At 50.7% G+C, this 22,842-nt stretch overlaps 2 protein-coding genes across 3 annotated transcripts; one reads left to right on the top strand and one right to left on the bottom strand.

Moving 5' to 3' along the window:
• Positions 1-5,664: 5,664 nt before the first annotated feature.
• On the top strand, positions 5,665-13,206 carry ZBTB39 (zinc finger and BTB domain containing 39). 2 transcript variants are annotated; one of them, XM_079775160.1, is made up of 2 exons: positions 5,665-5,765; positions 7,216-13,206. In XM_079775160.1, the coding sequence occupies exon 2, from the start codon at positions 7,260-7,262 to the stop codon at positions 9,396-9,398; it is 2,139 nt and encodes a 712-aa protein (XP_079631286.1). In that variant the 5' UTR covers positions 5,665-5,765; positions 7,216-7,259; the 3' UTR covers positions 9,399-13,206. The 2 variants fall into 2 exon arrangements, with proteins under 2 accessions (XP_079631286.1, XP_079631287.1); XM_079775161.1 differs by having other exon boundaries at positions 5,703-6,106.
• Positions 13,207-15,859: 2,653 nt separating this feature from the next.
• Positions 15,860-17,111, bottom strand: ACKR5 (atypical chemokine receptor 5; the record flags this gene model as incomplete). The annotated part of the gene is given in 2 exon segments (XM_079773786.1): positions 15,860-15,925; positions 15,927-17,111. Coding segments are annotated over 2 exon segments (1,251 nt in total).
• Positions 17,112-22,842: the final 5,731 nt, after the last annotated feature.

The following is a 22,842-nucleotide window of genomic DNA, read 5'->3' as shown; positions in this document are numbered from 1 at the left end:
TATCACAGCCCACGGTCGCAAGGGGCTCCTGTGCCCTAATGGAACAGCCTGGGAAGTCCCCAGGCTCCCTAGTTTAGCCTGGGGCAGGGGCCTTGGCCAAGCCCCTGGACTACCCTGATACACGTCCACATTCAGCTCTCCCAAGGCAGCACAGGGGGAGGGCCATGGACCCAGAGGCCACTCCCTGCGGTCCCTTCTCCCCAGTGAAAGTTCTCCCCTTCCAGAGCCTGGCGGGGCACCTTTGGACCCATAGCTGTACTGTAGGGCTGGCAGGAGGAGGAGCTCATCTCAGTGTGTTTGGCGTCAGGTTTATTGCTACAGGTCAAAGAGTGTCCTCACCCCAGATCCTCAAGCCTTTCTTCAGTGAGTCATCTTGTTGGCTTTTCAGAATCATCTATCCAGAGGGTTTAATTGTGTGCAGTCTGGGGACTTTATGTGGGTCATGACAGCTTTAGGAGTTGGTTCTGCTCACACTTCAAGAGTGCCCTGTGCTGAGCAAAAATGTAGAAAGGCTGCCCTCTGGTGGCAGTACTGGGGATTCCAGGAAAAACAGACACATTTTATTTATTTAATTAACATTTTAAAACAATATTTTTATTGATTTCAAAGAGGAAGGGAGAGAGAGAGAGAGAGAGGAACATCAATGATGACAGAGAACCATTGATCAGCTACCTCTTGCACGACCCACACTGGGGATTGAGCCCACAACCCAGGCATGTGCCCTGACTGGGAATCGAACCATGACTTTCTGGTTCATAAATCACTGAGTCAGACTGGCTGAGCTGGAGACACATTTTAAATCAGATTCCTGTTTTATGTTTGGAGAATTTGTGAAGTAATCCTGGCCCTCATTTTCCTGTAGTAAAGAGGTTGATGCCCCAAAATACCTGGTCAACAAGACCTTGATGGAATTCTCAGCCCTTCTCGGTGTAGTGTAGCTTTGTGCATGTGTGTTGTTGTGACTGCATGGTGATTTACTTTTTTTTTTTTAATTGATTTTTTACAGAGGAAGAGAGAGGGATAGAGAGTTAGAAACATCAATGAGAGAGGAACATCAATCAGCTGCCTCCTGCACAACCCCCACTGGGGATGTGCCCGCAACCAAGATACATGCCCTTGACCAGAATCGAACCTGGGACCTTTCAGTCCATAGGCTGAAGCTCTATCCACTGAGCCAAACCGGTCAGGGCATGGTGATTTACTTTTAAAGGACTTCAGGACTAAAGGTTCTGAACCCAATTCCAGCCCGTGTGTAGGAGGTTTTCCCACACCAACAAGCCATGCTCTGACACTAGCTACAGAGGGATGATATCCGATTCCACGAGTTGAGGGCTTATTCTGACAAGACTGTCCCCCCAACTTCAGATGACAATCCAGGCCCAGATTGTCACCTATGCTTCTGACCGATCAGCTACAGATTGGAGTTTCCCAGGACCTATGCCCTGGGTTCAATTGATTTGCTAGAGCAGCTCACAGAACTCAGGAAACCCATGTGCTCACTAGATGACCAGTTTATTATAAAAGGAAATAACTCAGGAATAGCCAGTGGAAGAGGTGCATAGGGCAAGGCATGGGGAGAGGGGGACAGAGCTTCTCTGCTCTCTCTGAACTCTCCTCTCCTGAATCCCCAAGCGTTCGCCAACCCATGAGCTCTCTGAACTGTCGTTTTTTTTATGGAGACTTCATGACATAGTTTCAACATAGGAAACATCCAAACCTATAAGAATTTTTATGAGTTTATTTGAGCCAAACTGACAATTTCTGGGAAGCAAAATATCAATGGTTGAGAAAATGCTCCGAGGATGACAATTTTGCACCTTATTTTACACATTACAATCAAAGGTGGAGGCATAAGGAGGGTGATATGACATTTGCTGATAATAGATTAGGGAGGCGAGAGAAAGCAAAGCGGGGAAAATCTCTGACATTGGATACAAACCAAAATGAAGAGACAAATACTTCTTTTACATTAGAGGGCACAGGATAGTTAACAAGTAACTTTTACAGCACATAGAGATTGTGTGAGGAGAACAAGGTAACAATGAGGGGTTCTGTGGTCTGTGTTCTGGTGGGAGATTTCACCCTGAGGGGTCTGGAAAAGGGGATTAGTCTGACATGCCAAAGGTATGTTATCATAGATGCAAAAAAGGCATAGGTTCAGGTAAGGCAAAGATTGACCTTTGTCAAGAAAGATACTGGCCTAGGACATGACTACCCTCCATGAGTCACGTTTAGCTAGCAAGTTTGTTTATTTATTTATTTATTTATTTATTTATTAATTATTATTATTATTATTATTATTATTATTATTATAACAAGGGTGGACATTTATTGAAGAACAAGTACAGACTCCCACGTGGGGAGGGGGAAGAGTCCCCTCGCTAGCAAGTTTTAATTCCAGACCAGCCTATGTGGTTCCTGTGGTCTCTGAGTTTGTAAGGCCCACCATGCAGGCCTCCCCTGAGCTTGTCAGGTTTAGTATGCGACCCCTTTTCATCAGTGAGGAATCCAGTAGAAAAGAAATAAAACGAAGTCATATAGTTAAGCTGCTAAATTACTAAAATCAAGTAGGTTGAAGCATGAGGAAATGATTCTATCCTTGTCTTAACTAGGCTGGGAACTTCAAGTTTTGAAATTCCAGTCCTTCATCAATGCCTGGATATACACCAAACCTCCAAATAAGTCTCTGATTGCCCGGAAAAAACTAAGGATAGAATATTCCTGTATCAACGCCACCTGACATCCATTATCCAGGCCACTATGCCATCTCGAGGATTACCATCTTGGACCAATGCAGAGGTTCAGAATATCAGACTGCTTCTTCTCAAGAATGTACTTCTTTTTTTTTTTTTTAAACTGGAACATTTTTTAAAAATATATATTTTTTTATTGATTTCATAGAGGAAGGAGAGCTAGAGAGAGATAGAAACATCAATTATGAGAGAGAATCATTGATTGGCTGCCTCCCGCATGCCCCCCACTGGGCATCGAGCCTGCAACCCGGGCATGTGCCCTTGACCGGAATCGAACCCAGGACCCTTCAGTCCGCAGGCTGATGCTCTATCCATGGAACCAAACCAGCCAGGACAAGAATGTACTTTTCACTGTAGGAACTCGTAGCTTTTCTTTCTTCTTCAGAACACTCTGAGTATTGCCTAGTTGTGTTTCTGGTGTGCAAACCCTACAACCTTTGAATAAATCTTTAACATTTATTTCTAGGCAAAGCCTTCAGACTCTTTTTGAGGTCACTTGACAGCATGATTGATTAGATCATTGAATATTGGTGATTGATTCAGTCTCCAGTTCCTGCTCTCCCCTCCCTGGAGGTTGGGTTGGGGGTTGGTGGGGGGGGGACTGAAAGTTCCAACCATCTAATCCTAAGATTGGCTCTCCTGGCAATCAGCCACCATCCTGAAGTTCAGTCCAAAGCCTCGTTAATATAACAAAAGACATCTTTATGGCTCCCAATAGCTTAAGAAATTTCAAGGTTTTTAGGAACACTGTGCCTGGACTAGTGATGAAAACAAAATATATACAGGCCTACCTTGGAGATACTGCAGGTTTGGTTTCAGACTATTGCAATAAAGTGAGTTAAATACTTTTTTTTTTGTTTTTCCAGTGCATATAAAAGTTATGTTTACACTATACTGTAGTCTATTAAGTGTGCAATAGCATTATGTCTAATGTACAAACCTTAATTTAAAAATACTTTATTGCCACTCTGTCTGGTTTGGCTCGGTAGATAGAGCATCAGCTTCCTGTCAAGGGCACATGCCTGGGTTGCAGGCTCGATCCCCAGTAGGTGGCGTGCAGGAGGCAGCTGATCAATGATTCTCTCTCATCATTGATGTTTCTATCTCTCCCTCTCCCTTCCTCTCTGAAATCAATAAAAATATATTTTTAAAAACTTTGTCAAAAAATGCTAATCATCATCTGAGCCTGTTGGGAAAATGGTGCTGATAGATTTGCTTGATGCAAGGTTGCCACCATTAAAAATCAAAATTCAACCAAGTAAATTTAACAATCAAATTGGCTTTATTCAACAGTTCATGAATTAGGCAGCCAATTCCATTTGGCAAATAGAAAGGAGCTCAGGAGAGTTGTAGAAAAGGAAAGGATTTAAAGGCAGAAAGGGGGCAAGGAAATGATTTAGCAAAGAGTGGATTGTTTTTATTTATTTCAGAGAGAGGAAGGGAGAGGGAGAGAGAGAAACATCAATAATGAGAGAGAATCTTTGATTGGCTGCCTCCTGCATGCCCCCTACTGGGGATCAAGCCCGAAACCCAGGTATATGCTTGATGGGAAATGGCACCATGACCTCCTGGTTCATGGGTTCATACTCAACCACTGAGCCACCCAGAGAGGGCGAGTGGGTTGAGGCAAGGTCACCTTCCTCTGGGGGGCCCGGCATTGGCCTATCAGGCAAATTACCTCACTAGTGCTGACCAGGAAATTCCAGACTGACTGGTTAAGATTACATTCCTGGGAGAGGCTGAAACTGCAATTAGGTTAGTTATTGCTGAAACTGCAATTGGTTTGTTAATGTGCATTTAGCACAAGGGACTCCATTTGGGGCCAGTTCTCTCTCTCTCTCTCTCTCTCTCTCTCTCTCTCTCTCTCTCTCTCTCTCTCTCTCTCTCTCCAGGTTGTTAAAGTAGTTGGTTGGAAAGGCTAAACAGGCCCAAGACTCTTGCAAGCCTTGCCTCCCAGTGTCTCAGAGTCCTGCTGAAGGTTTAGAGTCTGTTGGTTGTCTGATGCTCCCCTTCAGGGCACTTGGTGGTAGCTTTATGTATCCAACCGGGCCTCTCTCAGAACTGTTGGGTACTGCCTGCCCCCAAACTACAAGAACAGGTTGTAGGGCGGTTTTCGCATCCCCTTGCTAATAAATAGTTCATGTTTGGCAGCATTTAGTAGAATGTTTGCTTTCATTATAACCTACCACCAGTTAGTAAGATTGTGGAAAAGGGGACACAAACTAACTGATGATTGCTGAACAGCCAAACCGGCTCAGATCAGTTGGCATCATCCTGTGTGTTCCTCTTGCAATCCATCATCCATCCATCCATCCATCCATCCATCCATCCATCCATCATCCATCCAGGAATCACCGAGCCCTCCCATGTGCCTGCGTGGGGGTTTGTGCCCAGCTGCCTCCTGTCACCCCAGGGAGATAGGAGAGAGGCCGGAACAGAAGGGCCTGGAGCCGGGGGAGCTCCCACGTCCCGGGGAGGGAGAGCAGAGAACCGGGGAGGCGGCCGGGGCTTGGATAGGAGCTGGGAGTTGGGGTCGGGGTTTTCGGCTTCTCCGGCGGCCGCGGGAGGAGGCAGCGGTCCTCCACCTGGGGCATCGGCGCTTCAGAAAAGCCGAAACTGAGGTGGGGTGGTTGGAGACGCCCCGCGGCTGCTCGCGGGGGCCGGCCGGCCGTCCCAGCGCCGCGGGAGAGTGAAGGCGCTCGGAGCGGGGGTCCTGGGCCGCGCGGGGGCCCCCTCCGGGCTCGGCGGCTCGGAGCCCCGCACACCGCGCTCCGGGTCCCGCCGGGGCGGGGCGCTGCGACCGAGCGACGGGGGGCGCTGCCTCCTCCGGGACGGCGGGGGGCGCTGCGGGCCGGGCGGCGGGGGCGGCCCGGGCCGGCGCGGCGAGCGGCGCGGCGGATGGAGACTCTGGCCGCGGCCGGCGGCGCCGCCTCCTCGTCGGGCCGGGCACGGCGGGCCGGGGCCTTTGTGTGAGGCGGCGGCGGCGATGGTGCTGGGGCCCCGCGGAGCCGGGTAAGCGCGGCCGGGCCGAGGGGTGCCCTCGCCGGGGCCCGACCCCCGCCCCGGCCTTCCTCGCTCTCGGCGGGCGCCCTCCTGCCCGCTCCCCTCGCCGGACCCACCCTCCCCGGCGCGCGCCTGCCCCGCCACCCCGCCGCCCGTCCCCGGCCTCCGGCCGCCCCGCGCCCCGCGCGCCCCCGCCCCTCCGGAGTCGCCGGGGGGGAACTCGCGGCTCCTGGGGGAGGAAGGGGCCGAGGTGCTCGGTGTCCCCCAAACGGAGTGCCCCGGCCCGATCCAATGCCCTTTCTCCCGGATTCGGCCTCCGGAGGGAAGACCGGCGCCCCGGGATTGTGGAGGTGCCTCCTCGCAAGTTCTGAACCCGCCCCCTCCGACCCCCACTCAGGCTGCCCAGCGCCCCGACCTGCCGACGGCTGAGTGTGGCCCCCAGGGCCTGGGAGGTGCTTGGCTGGCACCCCGACAATGCCCAGCGGCGTCCTGGGCCCCCGCGAAAGTTGGGAGCTAGTGGAGCGTGCGAGGTGGAAGGGACTGTTGGCGGGACCGAGGCGAGGCAGACCCGTGCCGCACCCCCCCTCCCTTAGGGTGCCGGCTCCCAAGGGGAAAGGGCCATCGAGCCAGCCTTCTACCTGTACAATTAGATGGTTTCTCGTGGCAACAAGTAGATCTCTTAGTTCGTGTCAACATAAGTATCAAACCTGGAAAGGGTGGTGGGAGGAGATCAAGCATATTTAAGAAATATTAAATACCACAGTTAGGTTCTACTTTGCTTTACTCCTTTGAGTTCTAAAGTATTTTAACTTCATAGCTTACAAAGAATGTGGGAGATCAGTATCTGAATGGCTCTGGGTTATGGAGAGGAGAGAGTAGGCAGGTAGTGCAGGTAGTGCAGGCAGGGAGAGACGGGAACTCAAGAATGAGCAGGAGGTTTACTTAGGGACTGAAAGGACAAGCAACGTTAGAAAACGAAAAGGTGGAGGGAGCATCCTTACCTTTTCCTCAGCAGCGGAAGGAGCTTTGCTAACTGTTCAAATGTGTGTATGACATAGTTAATGAGATAGGACAGCTTGTATTTAGGAGGAAACTCATTTGAGCCAGTTGCTCTGGTCATGAAGCATAAGATTGTGTCTGAGAGGGTACCTCTAGCTTGGCTCTAAGGCCTACAACCTCTCTTCCTGACTCTCTTAAAGACCAAGCTATCGGGTTTGTCTCAGTGGTTTTGGCTTTTGGTGTGACAGCTCTGGATTTGGGTCTGTGCAGGGAGAGGGGTGATCGTTCTGTCCTGTTTGCTGTCCTTGCTCTCAGCAGAATGGAGCAGCTCTCCGTGTGTGTTCACTCGGCTCCCCACCTGAGCTGTAGGGACACCCAGACCGGTCGTGGTTTCTCCTGCAGAGCACCCCGCCTGCAGGGATGCGCTTGGCCATCCATCTTCTCTCTTTGCTGCCCACAGATTAACCGTGCTGATAAGGAGGCAACGTCACAGGAGCTGCTAAGATGGGCATGAGGATCAAACTACAAAGCACCAACCACCCCAACAACCTGCTGAAGGAACTCAACAAGTGCCGGCTCTCGGAGACCATGTGCGATGTCACCATCGTGGTGGGGAGCCGCTCCTTCCCGGCCCACAAAGCTGTGCTGGCCTGCGCAGCTGGCTACTTCCAGAACCTCTTCCTGAACACTGGGCTCGATGCCGCCAGGACCTATGTGGTGGACTTTATCACCCCCGCCAACTTCGAGAAGATTCTGAGCTTCGTCTACACGTCTGAGCTCTTCACGGACCTGATCAATGTTGGGGTCATCTACGAGGTAGCTGAGCGTCTGGGCATGGAGGACCTCCTCCGGGCCTGTCACTCCACCTTTCCTGACCTGGAGAGCACTGCCGTGGCCAAGTCCCTGACCAGCACCAGTGAGAGCCACTCGGGCACCCTGAGTTGTAGCTCAGCAGAACCCGCCCATCCCCTTGGAGAACTCCGGGGTGGCGGGGAGCACTTTGGTCCTGAGAGAAACTATGTTTTACCTGGTGATGCTGGAGGAAGCTATAAAGATGAAGAGAGAAATGTTACTACCAGCGACTCTAACCATAGCCTGCCTCTGCCACAGCAACCACTGCCGCCAAAGACAGAAGACCACGATCATCCTGCTCCTTTCACGTCTGTCCCTAATGTGGTGACCCAGCCAGCCCTGGGCACGGTCAGCATGGCCATCCAAACCGGCACAAGCTCCTGCCAGCCATACAAACTTCAGAGCAATGGAGACTTCAGTAAAAACAGCTTCTTCCCCCCCGACAGTGCGATAGACATCACCACTGGGACCAACTCCTGTCTGAGCAACAGCGACCACTCCAAAGACCCCGGCTTTGAGCAGATGGATGACCTCCAGCTGGAGGACCTGGGGGATGACGACTTGCAGTTTGAAGACCCCACAGAGGAGATAGGCACAGCTGAGGAGGTGATTGAGTTGAGTGACGACAGTGAGGATGAGCTGACTTTTGGAGACAATGACAGCCGAGAGAATAAGGCCATGCCCTGCCAGGTATGCAAGAAAGTTCTAGAGCCCAACATTCAGCTGATCCGACAGCATGCTCGGGACCACGTGGACCTGCTGACAGGCAACTGCAAGGTATGTGAGACCCACTTCCAGGACCGAAACTCCCGGGTGACCCATGTTCTGTCTCACATTGGTATCTTCCTCTTCTCCTGCGACATGTGTGAAACTAAATTCTTTACCCAGTGGCAGCTGACGCTCCACCGACGGGATGGAATATTTGAGAACAACATCATTGTCCACCCCAACGATCCCCTGCCTGGGAAGCTGGGTTTGTTTTCAGGGGCAGCCTCCGCAGAATTGAAATGTGCTGCCTGCGGGAAGGCATTGGCCAAAGATTTCCACGTGGTCCGGGGCCACATCCTAGACCACCTCACCTTGAAGGGCCAGGCCTGCAGTGTCTGTGACCAGCGCCACCTCAACCTCTGCAGCCTCATGTGGCACATGCTCTCCCACCTCGGCATTTCGGTCTTCTCCTGCTCTGTCTGTGCGAACAGCTTTGTGGACTGGCATCTCCTAGAGAAGCACATGGCTGTGCACCAAAGCCTGGAAGACACCCTGTTCCGCTGCCACTTGTGTAGCCAGAGCTTCAAGTCAGAGGCTGCCTATCGCTACCACGTCAGCCAGCACAAATGCAGCAGTGGCCTTGACCCCCGGCCTGGCTTTGGGCCGCAGCACCCAGTTCTCCCGAAGCGGAAGCTGCCGGCAGAGGAGTTCCTGAGCGAGGAGCTGGCTTTACAGGGCCAGCCTGGGAACAGCAAGTATAGCTGCAAGGTCTGTGGCAAAAGATTTGCCCACACAAGTGAGTTCAACTACCACCGGCGGATCCACACGGGCGAGAAGCCGTACCAGTGTAAGGTATGCCACAAGTTCTTCCGAGGCCGCTCAACCATCAAGTGCCACCTGAAGACGCACTCAGGGGCCCTCATGTACCGCTGCACAGTCTGTGGCCACTACAGCTCCACCCTGAACCTCATGAGCAAGCACGTGGGTGTGCACAAAGGCAGCCTCCCGCCCGACTTCACCATTGAGCAGACCTTCATGTACATTATCCATTCCAAAGAGGCGGAAAAGAGCCCGGACAGCTGACTGGGTCCCACCGGAGCCAAGGGGAGCTCCCAGGTGGCAGCCAGGACATTGGTTTTCTAGTGGCTGTTCATCCCACCCTAGCTGAAGTTACAGTTTTGCCTTGCTAGGAATTCTGTTCTGTCTTGCGTTTAAAGAAGAAAAAAGAAGAAATAGCACATGAGCTGTTACTGTTTCAGAGAAGCAGCGGCCCTATCATGTTTACCTCCTTACCTGTTCGTGCCCATGAAGGGCTGTGTTTTTTATTCTTTTGAGGCTGGTCTTGGGATCTCGTCAGGCAAGTTGGTGTCAGCTAGATCCCCTTCCCCAGCCTCTCGAGTTTTATGCTGCTAAGAACCCAACCAACAGCCTCACTGAATAGAGGAGGTGGAGAGAGTTTTCACTGTGGGTGTAACTGCCAGACCTCCATCTGGGACAACCAGCTGTGAGCGTTTGGCAGTGTGGTCGTTTAGAAAAGACCAGTCAGCGGGGCAGCTCGCCTCGGGTCCCATTCCCGGCCCTCAGCAGGGAAAAGGCAACAGGGAGAGAGGTGCCTGTTCCACGCCTCTAATCTGCTGACTGGACAGTCAGATCTTTTGGAAGCTAGATCCAAACTGGGGACCGAGCTTTCTATTTAGATCAGAAAGCTTTGGGATGAATCCTGGCCAAGGCCACCAGAAGTGGCAGCCTGGATGGACAGGACGGGAGGTTTCTCTTTTCTCCTCAATTCCAAAGAAACATGATTTCATGGAGTGATGGCCCAGGACGTCAGGCCTTCCCTGTGGGGCAAAGAGGACAGGGAGCCATTTGAAACAGTCGGTCCTATGTCATCTGGCCGCCTCCATCAACCGTGAATTTTCTGTTGGAGAAGTGGGGATGTCTCTGACAGCAGCAGCCTTGCCTTAATTTATATCCTGTCTCTCGCCTAGAAGTGTGTTTGACCTGTAGTGTAGATGAGAAGACCCATGAGGTGGAGTGATGGACCGGAAGCCCTTCAGGATTAAAGGGACCGAGTAACTGGTGGTGTGTAGCGGGATGCCTCTCTGTCCCAGTTGGGTGACCTGTTTTGTGCACCTGGGCAGGAGCTTTGGCAGTTGACTTTTGACCTGCTGGAATTTATCCTGATCTGTCTTTGTGTTGCCGCCAGTGGGCGCTATTGGCTGACAGCTAGTTCAGGCCCTCCCCTGGTAGCTGGGAAACATTTCAGCCCAGCCCTGGGGGCTTTGTTGTTAGTTGGCTTTTGAGGGGGCCCTTGATCTCACATACTCATTGGCTCACCTCAGTACACACTACCTCACCTGCTCAGGCCAGCGCTGGGAGTCCCTGAGCGAGGCCCTGACACTGCTCCTGGTGGGACTCAGCAGCGACCCGGGCTGTTTCACAAGCAAGTGGTTTCAATGAACTCACAAAGCCTTTTTGGACATTAATATTTATTTATTTTTATTTTTGTGTGCATATTACCCAGCATCTCTTGGATAAGAGACTTGAGGAAAATGAGTTTCTCCCCAGCAAGGAGCCATATCCACGGGAGAATCCTGGCCAGAAATTTGGGAAATAGGCTAGAACTGGGAGAGAACATTTCAAGCCTTTAAACAGGGCAAATTCTTTTTGTTCTCCCCAGATAGGCTCTTACAGGATATACCCAGGGAACCCTTTAGGCAGTTGATGGAAGTACTAGAAAGTTGGGGCTTGTTAAATTCCTAGGCCTTTTCTCCTCCTCCCATCCTGTGATGGAGTAGATTGGGGACCGGTCTGAGGGGACCAAGTCACATGAAGGACCTTTTTGCACATTTTCTCATCCCTCCTAAACTTGGAAAACTGTATTAAGAGATACAGGCAAACCAAAGCTTCATCTTTGGTGCACCTGCTGCCTCTCGCCCCAGCCCTAAACGTTCCCAGCCTCTGACTTGGAGTGCATGGCTCTCTGCTGGGGTGACCACTACATGAAGGGACTTGTACACATGGCCACCTTTCACCATCTAAACCCAACTTAGGAATCTTCCCTGGGGACATTCTTGTCAGGAAAGCAGTGCTGAGACTATTCATCTCTGACTAGCGTCTCTTTTCCCACACTGACCTTTAGAAATTTAAGAAAGAATATGTGTAAAAGACTACCGTCAAGTGTTCGCTAAGCTTCTCAAGCCTGAGCGATCCCTCCCAGACTGTTGGTGAGGACTGGTTTCTGAATGGCCAGATTTGAGGGAGCTGGTACTGGAACCCAGCGAGTATGCTGGACAAACCCTTTTCCTTAACAGAGGGCGTCATGGATGCTGGGTAGTCTGTATACTTAACCTGAAACTGTGAAGTATTCCCTTTTTGCCAGTAAACCAAAAAGCAAATCCTTGAAACTTTGCCCCTGAAACACTAAACAAAACACTGCACTCCCTGATCCTCCTGAGGCCGAGTGGTTGATCAGGGCGGCCCAGGTGGTTTCAGTCAGACATGTAGCAGGGTCAGTAGCTCATGAGGCTCAATGACCAAACCCTGTTTCTCCACATGTCCCCTGGATTCACACCCAACCCCTCCCTCTGTTCAGTCACGTTTGCTGCCCCTGCCTCCAGCTCCCCCTTTTCTGAACTGTTTTACTTGAAACACTAGCGTGTGGCAAAGGGCACTCTAGGATACCTAGTGGAAGATACTCATTTTATTTTGAGCTTTTTATTTTTTCAACCTTTGATTTTGTCACGCCCTCTGCCCTGGAACTCAGTTTAGCACTGTCTCCTGCTGTATCCTTCTGAGGTTCTGTTTGACCCTTGAATGTCTTCTCCCTTTTCCTCCTTTTTCTTGTTCTGTACTCCAGACTGGCTACATAATTGGCAAAGCCCTTTACTTAAAAATTATGTTTAAGAATTTCAAGATGGCAATTGTAGAGCATTAAACCAAGCGTGAGGCTGTTCTCAGCCTGCTTCCTAGGGGGAGAGGGGACTACTTGGATGGCACCCTGGGTTAAAGAGCAGAGGCTGCTTGTGGCCAGAGGAGGGGAATCATCATCCCGGCTCTTCTGTGACCCGCTGCCCCACTGGGAGGCTCTGCTGGACCCTCATATTGGGTCCTAAATTTTAAGACTCCATGGAGTGTCTAGTTCTCGGCTAATTGGGAAGAAAGGAGGTGGGGGTGGGGCTCTGGCCCAGGTGACCCCTAAGAACCAGAAAATGGGTAAAAGTTCTTTCTGACTTCTCTTCTGACCTGTCAGCACCCTTTGTCTCCAGGACAAGTCTTTGGGCTTAAATACCTTCTCCCAGTGAGGTTTTGCTACTGATGATTTTTCTCCCTCTTCTGGCCTCCTGCTGTGCCCTTGTTTTCCCAGACGACTCTGCTGTGGAAATGCATTTAAATCCCTCTCTGGAGGGACACTGAGTTTATTGCCATGGGAGTAGGCTATGTGGAGAAGTCTGTGCCCATACGGGAGTCGCTACACCTCCTTTTTCCTAACCCTGCACTGAATGAGTCAGGAAGGAGGGTACACAGCATTCATTTCAATGTGGTTATCACCGTAAAGTTGACATCAGGATGAAAATGGAATTGTTTGGATTTCAATATTTCTTTAACACCCTTCCTTTGTCCTGTCCACCCTCCCCTCCCACTTCTACTAGCTAAAGTCTCTTACGAAATGGAGAACAGTTGTTGATGTGTAACTCCTTCCATTAAATTAATAAGTACTGACCTCCTAATATTTAAGTGTTTACTATCTATTGCTGTAAAGTTTTGTATATTTTGTAAACTTTTTCCCCCAAATAGTAGATGTCTAAAATCGTTGTACATCTGATTCTTTTATATTCCATTGTTCGGCACAAAGTGTGGTTTTTATTTAGAATAAAAAAAGGAAATTGGACATGGGAGTTCTTTTCCTGTTTACTGTGATCGTGCTCATCCCCTGGTTGGGAAGATCTGGACAGTCACCCGTTGAGTATCAGTAATCTGCTCAGCAGATTTAGGCTTTTTCAAGCCTGAGCGATCCCTCCCAGACCTTTTCCTTCCCTGCAGCTGGAATTCCCCAGGGTTAACTCGCTGACCGGTTTTTTGTTTGTTTGTTTTTCAAATCAGTTTTTATTGATTTCAGAGAGGAAGGGAGAGGGAGAGAGGGAGAGAGGGAGAGAAACATCAGTGATGAGAGAGAATCACAGATTGGCTGCCTCCTACACACCCCCTACCAGGGACTGAGCCCACACACCCAGACATATGCCCTTGACCGGAATCGAACCCGGGATCCTTCAGTCCACAGGCCGATGCTCTATCCACTTAGCCAAACTGGCTAGGGATTGACCGGTTTTTAGTGGGAAATTAAGTCAATGACCCAACTTTTTCAGGGGGACCATCCCTGAGGGGATCTTCTGTTGGCCAGGAGAATGAAGTGGAACTCAGCCAATGCCTAGTTGGACTTGAAAATTGGCAATAAGTTGTCTTGCCAGTGCCATCTAATTCATGGTGACAGGGTGTGTTGGAGTGGGGAGAGGCGGGTCAAACAGGAGGCAGAGGTTTGGCATAATTTCCTGAGGTTGGTAACAAATGCACCCCGACAGGGAAGGGTGTGATGTGGTCCATTTGGTCTCGGCACACAGCCTGGCCCTGGCCCCCGGCACTGCTCAGTAAATGCTGAGCTGAGCAGAGCAGCCAGCCTTGCTGCAGTCAGCACAGCCTGTTCCCTCTCCTCCCAAGGCCCTAAGGAAATATGCTGCCAGGGAGATAACTGGTTGCCGGAGTGAAACCCGTGAGAAGACCACAACCTTGGGGAAGTGGACTCAGGTAACCTGGGATGTGACAGATATAAAGTTGGGTTTTCTTTAGGAAACTTCTGGAGCCCGAGTCAGGGGAGGCAGTGATATGGGCATCAGATGCTGGCTTGGTTTTTACGGGGGCATAAGGGAAGAAAGTCTTTTTACTGTGTTTTCTGCACTGTTGGGGGAAGCCCTTACTGTAACCCCAGGCTACACCCTGGACTCCCCTGGGTGGAAAGCCTTCAGCTCTGTGCCACTGAGCAGCTGTTTGTAGCTTAAGAACCTTTAAGGTTGGGCCCAGTGAGCAGGGGGATTATAGATACCGATTCCCCCCCTGCTTCTGACCCACGGGCACACACCATTGGAGCACATGTTTATGCATCTGCTGAATGCAGGTTCAGATTTCTGAAAGCAGAGGAGACAGCGCACCGGGTCAATGACTTATTCCAAGTTAAACATTCCAGACACACAGCACTGGGCAGGACGGAGGTCTCAGCGATTGTGTCCCTGGGCCCTCCAGTCTCCACCGGCAGGACCGAGAGACCAAGGACCTGGAACCAGTGGACTTGAACCTGCTCTTAGGCTTTGCTTCCGTCAGAGTTCGTGGACATGGTCCTAGTTTCCCAAACTGACAGCCTTTCCAGAAGACCTGCTTGTTACCAAGAGCAGCGGTCGCCAACTGGTGGTCTGTGAGGTCCGGAAGGTTGGCGACTGCTGACCAAGAGGACTCCTCGTCCTATCTGTAGACAAGTGTTACTAGAAGTAAGTTGCTGGACAGATAAATCGTGAAAAGACTAGACACGGGAGAAAGAAGTACAAGGATGGGAACTGACAGAAGAATACCAGAACCCTGCCCTGGGACAGAATTGGGAAATTTCTGCTTCCTGTCCTGTGCAGGGGCCCGAGGCTGAGGGACAGAGCATCTGTCAGTGCTTGCAGCTGGCTGTCCCAGGGCCTGCTCCCAGAATGGATGTCTCTTGTTATTTTTCTACGGTCTGGGGAGAAAGGGAGGACAGGGGTGGATTTCTGATAGCATCTAGTTTAGATCCCAAATGTCCTAGATCCAAAGCTGGGAGGAGATGGGCTGGCTGTGAGGAGCAATTACCCTGGGGCAGCACCTTTGCTCTGCGGGGGAGGGGCGCAGGATGGACAAGCGAGGGGAGAGTGTCAGCAAGGAAATGGAGAACTTCCTGGATGGTGGAAGGGGGTGGAGGACCATCCTGCCAGCCCAGCTGCGGGGTGCCCGTGCAGACCTCGGCTTCACCCCGCCCTCTTCCCCACTCCCTCCACTATCACAGCACTGAGGACGCGCTGCCCAGAAACGTCCTGCTGAGACCTTCTGGTTCCTTGGCCTCTGGCCTCTTGTCCCCACAGCCTGCGTGGAGCGTGGTGCGCTGGGAGATCGGCAAGCACACACATGCAAAGGAAAGTTTTGAGAGGTTCCTGCAGAGCTCACTCTTCCGGCCAGGGTGATTTCTGCAATGCGTGTACTTTCTGCCGAGCATCTGTTTAGCCTTAGCTCCTTCCCCGCTCACAGCTGCAAGTGCAGCCTTTTAGACATCCAGAGTCATGGCTGGGTCTATTATTTATTTCACCCTTTTTCCTGTGCGTCTGCCTTAGACACAAGGACTGAGACCAATAGGACAACACCAAGGACCCATTCTTGATCCCTCTCTGCCCCTTCCCCCTCTCCCCACCTCAAGGTATAAGATAGACTCCAAGTCGACCATGAGTGCTTTGACCCTTTTCCCTGCTCCCCCCGCAAGCCTCTCACCTACACCTCCCGCTTTCTACTTCACGAGGGAGGAGCGTGAGACCCACCTCAGCGGGCTGTAAGAGACTGAGGAGCGGAGATGGGTGAGGTATCTGGTGCCTGGAAGTGCAGGCCGGGGTGGTGGGGGCCCGCTGCAGTGGGCTCGGTGCCCTCCATGGTGATGATGATGGAATGCTGCGTGGAGGAGGAGGAAGACGAGGCGCGTCTGCCCGCCCGGGGCTGGGCCTTGGGAAGGTAATGGACCACAGCACTCAGCAGCCGGCCCCGGAAGCCGGGGCTGAGGAAGTTATAAAGGATGGGGTTGACGACGCAGTGGAGCATGGAGAAGCAGTCGATGACGTCATAGAAGAAGAAGAGCAGGTGGGCCAGGTAGCAGTGGAGGTAGATGTCGACCCCGTGCAGTGAGAGCAGCAGCAGGCTCACATGGTAGGGCAGCCAGCAGACAGCAAAGACGGCTATGTAGGCGCACACCAGCAGGCAGTGGCGCCGGCTCTCAGGCCGTCCTGCCCGCTTAAGCCGCCAGGCCGTCAGCACATTGAAGACTGTGATGAGAGGGAAGGGCAGCAGGAAGCCCAGGACGGTGGTGGACAGGGTCACCACCAGGGCCCAGGTGCTGTAGTTTTCAAAAGGTGCCATGAAGACGCACATGGGCTCGGAGCTCTCCACCAGCTCCATGTGGACCACCTCGGGCAGCGGAATGATGGCCGAGAGCACCCAGACGCCCGCGCACACCGCCCGGCGCACTCGGTGCTGGTGGCGCTGCCAGGCGGGAGAGGCGCCGGTGAGGGTGACGTAGCGGTCGATGCTGAGGCACACCAGGAAGAAGATGCTGCTGTACATGTTGGCAAAGTAGAAGTAGTGGGTGAAGCGGCAGGAGAAGCTGCCCCAGAGCCAGGTGTAGTCCAGCGTGACCTCCAGCATCCACACGGGCAGAGTCAGGACGATGCCCAGGTCCGCTATGGCCATGTTGAGGACGTAGAGGCTCAGCAGCCCCGCCCGGCCCGAGCAGCGCCAGTTGACACAGATCACCAGGAGGTTCTCCACCAGCCCGACCACGAAGATGGCCAGGTAGAGGACAAAGAGGGCCACTCGCTTGGTGCTCTCGCTGAGCTCCACGTGGCACTCGGGCAGAGTGTGGTTGAAGAAGTAGAGCAGGTCAGTCCAGTTGTGGATCTCGCCAAGGTCACTGGCAGGCCCTGCAGTGACCCCGATGGAGGGCCCGGACTCCATGCTGGCCGTGACTGACATCAGGACCAGCAAATGCCTAGAGGGGAGAAGAGAGTTGTTGGAGGAGGAAGGAGACTTGGAAAACAGCCTTGTGTCCCCCAGGTCGCCGGGCCCCGGGACCAGGAGGCTTTGGGGAGAGACCCTGGGTCTGAAGAGGCAAGAAAGGGAAGGTGAACATTCAGACTGTGAGTAAATAGCGCACAGCTTACTTCTCAGCTTTGACCCAAGAGCAGAGATACTTTGCTAAGAGGCCTCAGTGGTGGGACAGACCAGATCTCTGCCCAGCCTGCCAGGCCCACCCTTCTCCAGCCTCAGGTGGGCTGGCTGGCTCCGACCTCCACTCACACCGCTCCTCAGGAGGCTCTTGCCTGTCTTGTCATGTGGGCTTCGGATGCAGCCCTCTCTCTCTCTCTCTCTCTCTCTCTCTCTCTCTCTCTCTCTCTCTCTCATCTGTGGATCATGCAGGAAAGGCAGTTATCTCCAAGCCCCATTCCCTTCTCCCCTGAGAGAGGGCAGCACTCACCTGAGTTTCCTTAGGGGCACCTCCGGTCCTGGAGGCAGAGGGTCTGGACTAGTGGGGAGCTGCCAGGAGGCTGGAGGGGCGGTGGCCTTGCGGCTGCCTTTGCTTCGGCTTCAGGGCTGCCCTTCTCATCCGGGAAGCAGGATCACTGGCGGAGGCTCTGTGGGAAAGGACCGGGATTTTTCCTGCCTTCCCCCAATCCAGTTAGAGGGGAAGTCACAGCAAAAGACCCAGTGGGCCAGTGGTGGGGAGGAGTCAGGCTGCAGCATTAAAATCCAGACTCCTCACTCACTAATGGTGGGAATTTACCTCTTTCAGAAAAAAAAAAAATTCCTTTATTTATTTATTTAGTTAGTTTTGTAAATCCTCACCTAAGGATATTTTTCCATTTATTTTTAGAGATAGTGGAAGGGAGGGGGAGAGAGCTGATAGAGACACATTGATTAGTTGCCTCCTGCACTTACCCAACCAGGGCTGGGGCTCAAACTTGCAACTGAAGTGCGAGCCCTTGATGGGAATTGAACCCATGACCCTTCAGGCCACAGGTTGACACTCTATCCACTGAGCCAAACGGGCAAGAGTATGTGTGTGAGAATAAATGAGCCACCGAGGCGAAGTGCTTAGCGCAGGGCTGGGTCTGTGTTTAATGCTTTACATATGCATGTGTTTTCCACTCTAAATCAGCTTGGAATTCCTCTCTCCCACGTCTGTCTTCATTCCTACTGAAGCAGAACTGGACAGGGTGGGAGGGCTAAAAAAATGTGAAAATCAGTCAAACTCTTAATCGCTCTGGTCCTTCCTCCATTGACTCCCCCTCCCCCCTTGCCATTCTCCCCAGCCTTCCTTTGGAGATTTGAGTTGAGAATCTGGAAAGAGAGGAAAGACTGGATCTGGGGTGGGGAGGGACAGCATTGAGCTTCAGGGAGAGTCCTGGATGGAGAGGAGGAGAACAGCTTCTTTTCTCCACGGCTCCATATTTCTCATGAAGTATGTGTATGAAAGAGGAGAGAGAGAGAGAGAGAGAGAGAGAGAGAGAGAGAGAGAGAGAGGGATTGAAAGTCACTGAGCTTCTCTCTCCTTCCAGCCATAGGGTAAGGCTCGCAGCATGGATTGTGTTGTTGGAACATCTTGTGTCGCAGAGCTTCCTGCTTTTCAGCGCACTTTCACCTCAGTTAATTATTTGATCCCTGTGGGGAGGTACCCCTGGGGGAGGAAGGATGGGCTTCCTTATCCCCTGTGAGGCCCAGAGAGGTTGCCCGTCTTACATAAGCCACACTGGCGGATGGCAGAGCCACCTGGGGCTGGGCTTTGTTTCGTAGGATGTAGAGTAAGGGTGTGTTGGCTGGAGGGGATTAGATATATATTTAATCGAGGTGAAATTCCCATAACAATATCAACCATTTTAGAGTGTACAATCGGTGGCACGTAGTACACTCATTTTGTTGTGCAACCACCACCTCTATCTAGTCCCAAAACATTTCATCACCCCAAAAGAAACCCCATACCCATTTAGCGCACATTCCCTTTTCCCCTCTTTGCCTAGTTCCCGGCAGCCCGCATTTTGCTTTCTGCCTCTGTGGATTTTGCCTATGGATATTCAATATAAATGGAATCATACAATGTGTGACTTTGTGTCTGGTTTTTTCATTTAGCATAATGGTTTTGAGGTTTCTCCACATTGTAGCATGTATCAGTTCTTCATTCTTTTTTATGGGTGAGTAATATTCCATTGCATGAATATAATACATATTCTTTATCCATTCAGGGAAGGGATTTTTTTTTGAAGTTTGATAATTAATTTTTTATTAATTTTATTTAACACCAGTGGCCTGGTGCACAAATTCATGCACATTGAAAGGAAATTAATTGGAAGAAATATTTTAATATCACTATTTGTCCTTTCTCTATAATAGAAGTGTAACCAAATTCACGATCGACAATGACAGATCGAAACACATGTGTATGATTGGCACCAGCGAGAGCTTTATATATATATATATATATATATATATATATATATATATATATATATATATATATATATACTAGAGGCCCGGTGCACGAAATTTGTGCACGGGGTGTGTGTGTCCCTCAGCTCAGCCTGCACCCTCTCCAATCTGGGACCCCTCAAGGGATGTCCGACTGCCTGTTTAGGCCTTATCCCAGTTGGATCGGGCCTCAGACATCCCTCTCACAATCTAGGACTGCTGGCTCCCAACTGTTTGCCTGCCTGCCTTCCTGATTGCCCCTAACCGCTTCTGCCTGCCAGCCTGATAACCCCCTAACCACTCCCCTGCCAGCCTGATTGATGCCTAACTGCTCCCCTGCCAGCCTGATTGCTCCTAACTGCCCTCCCCTGCAGGCCTGGTCACCCCTAACTGCCCTCCCCTTCAGGTCTGGTCCCCCCCCAACTGCCCTTCCCTGCAGGCCCAGTTGCCCCCAACTTCCCTTCTCTGCTGGCCTGGTCACCCCTAACTGCCCTCCCCTGCAGGTTTGATCGCCCCCAACTGCCCTCCCTTGCAGGCCTGGTCCCTCCCAACTGCCCTCCCCTGCTGGCCTGATTGCTCCCAACTGCCCTCCTCTGCTGGCCATCTTGTGGTGGCCATCTTATGTACACATGGGGGCAGCCATCTTGTGTGTTGGAATGATGGTCAATTTGCATATTACTATTTTATTAGATAGGATAAACTTGCTATTAGACCTTCGATCTAATTTAGCTAAACTTTTTTCAGCCCAGTGAAGCACCCCAACTTGTCTTTCAGGTAATTGTCAGCAACACAGCAGTAATATCAACACAAAGCAGATTATTATTGTAGATCACACGGGGAACAAAGAGTAAAATATTTAATTGTAGCAGTGTTTGACTATATTCTGCACAGTGAGAAAACCTGAAGTCATTTTCAAGGTCCACCATTTCTTATTTCTTTTCAGTGGGGTAAAGTTTCTAAGCTTTCCAAATCTCTGTTTTCCAGCTAATGAAAAGAAAATAGGATTCCACTGAGTCTCCTATCTACTTACTCCAGGACTTCTGTGAGGATCAAATGAGATGAGGTATGGGAAAACACTTCACAGACATTTGGTTAAAGTGTAAATGTTTCCACCTGGCTTTAAAGCAAATGTATTCTTGGGTGGAAGAAACTGCAAGGAGGCTAGTTGCTAGGGAGAGGAAGCCGGGCATTGCTACATGATGTCATTACCCGGATGGACACAGCATATTAGCCTTTTATATAGATAGATGACAACAGATTTGCCATTTTAACTATTTTAAGTATGTAGTTCAGTAGTATTAATTACATTCACTTTTTAAAAAATTATCTGTATTGATTTAAGAGAAAGGAAGAGGGAGAGAGAGATAGAAACATCAATGATTGAGAGAGAATCATTGATCGACTGCCTCCTGCATGCCCCACACTGGGGATTGAGCTCGAAACCCAGGCATGTGCCCTGACCAGGAATCCAACTGTGACCTCCTGGTTCATAGGTCAACTCTCAACCACTGTGCCACGCTAGCTGGGCGCAGTCACATTATTGTCACATCACCACCAACCATTTCTGTGGAAAGGGATATTTTTAATTTTGCAGTTTTCTCTTCCTTTTTAAAATTGATTTTCGAGACAGGAAGGGAGGGAGAGAGAGAGAGAAACATCAATCGGTTGCCTCCCAAACATGCCTGACCTGCGATCAAACCCACAACCTAGGTATGTGTGCTGAGCAGGAATCGAACAGGCCACCTTTTGGTGTTGTGGATGTTGCTCCAACCAACTGAGCCACACTGGCTCGGGCAATTTTGCAGTTTTCTTAACCCTTTGCACTCGCTTGCTTTTTTCTCGATTCCTTTATTCTACTCGGGATTTAATTTTTTAAATACCCCAGATTTTACAAAGCGCGGCAGTAGAATAAAAAACTGGAGTTTCTTTTCATACAAACTTATTTATTTGGATTTTTTTATATTTCAAATACATACGAGCTGCTACCGATGCTAACCGTGTCGAGTCACACTTGACATCCGAGTGCAAAAGGTTAAAGCATCCTTTAGAAAGACTGTTTCTCTTCTCACAACACTTTGACACTAAGTGTAGGGTTCCTCCCCCCCCCCCCCAATACCAACCAATTTTCCAACTCTCCAAACACCAACTGGGTATCCTATAATTTAATTCAATTCTGACACCAAACACCTGGAGCCAGTGTCAGACTCCACAGGTGCAAGGGCTCAGTCTCCAAGATTGTCCTCACTTTAGGGGCCAGTCGCAAGCAGTTGATCCCCAGGGTATCCATATTTCTGTCCAACATGGCTCCAAAGTCAGGGTTCTTGAAAACCCCCCTCAGTTTCAATAATTTGCTGGAATGGCTCACAGAGCTCAGGGAAATGTTTACTTACCTTTACCAGTTTATAATGAAGGGCACAGATGAACAGCCAGATAAAGTCCAGCGGGGGGGGGGGGGAGGTCAGGAAGGGTCATGAGCCTCTGTTCCTGTGGAGCTAGGGTGGACAACACCCTAACTGTCGATGTGTTCACCAACCCAGAAGATCTCTGAACCTCAGAGTTTATGGAGCTTTCCTCACAGAGGCATGACTGATTATTAATTTAATCTCCAGCCCATTTCTCCATGTAGGATGGGGAGTGAGGCTGAAAGATCCAGCTTCTAATCAAGGCCTGCTCTCTCTGCTGGCCAGCCCCATCCCGAAGCTGTCCAGGATTCCACAAGAGTCACCTTATTACAAGAGGAGATGCTCCTATTACCCAGGAGCTGGGAGCAGAGATCAATGTCATGATGAGCTATGGGAATATAAAATGTGGTTTAGCCCTAGCTGGTTTGGTTCAGTGGATGGAGCATTGGCCTGTGGACCAAAGGGTCCCAGATTTGATTCCTGCCAATGGCACATAGTACCTCAGTTATAGGATCCTACTGGGCCTGGGCCCTGGTTAGGGCACATGCAGGAGGCAACCAATGGATGTATTTCTCTCACATCAACGTTTCTCTCTGTTTCTCCCTCTCTCTTCCATTTCTCTAAGAATCAATGGAAAAATAACCTCGGATAAGGATTAAAAAATAAATTAAAAATGAATAAAATGTGGTTTACTTCAACTTTTCAGGCAGTTCCTCTCTCTTTCTTTCTTCGTTCCTCTCTCTCTCTCTCTCTCTCTCTCCTCAGTTTCTAGCCTGGGGATATATATTTTCAGTAAGGAGCCTTAAGAGAATCTTTGCTTCCTTCTCCATGCCTTTGAGACA

The sequence above is a fragment of the Cnephaeus nilssonii genome (genome assembly GCF_951640355.1).
Source record: "Cnephaeus nilssonii genome assembly, chromosome: 6".
In the NCBI taxonomy this organism is placed as follows: domain Eukaryota; kingdom Metazoa; phylum Chordata; class Mammalia; order Chiroptera; family Vespertilionidae; genus Cnephaeus; species Cnephaeus nilssonii.
This window is presented reverse-complemented; position numbering and strand designations above follow the sequence as displayed.

Excerpts from the sequence above, each read along its gene's own strand:
- ZBTB39 (XM_079775160.1), top strand. The coding sequence starts at position 7,260 with ATGGGCATGAGGATCAAACTACAAAGCACCAACCACCCCAACAACCTG.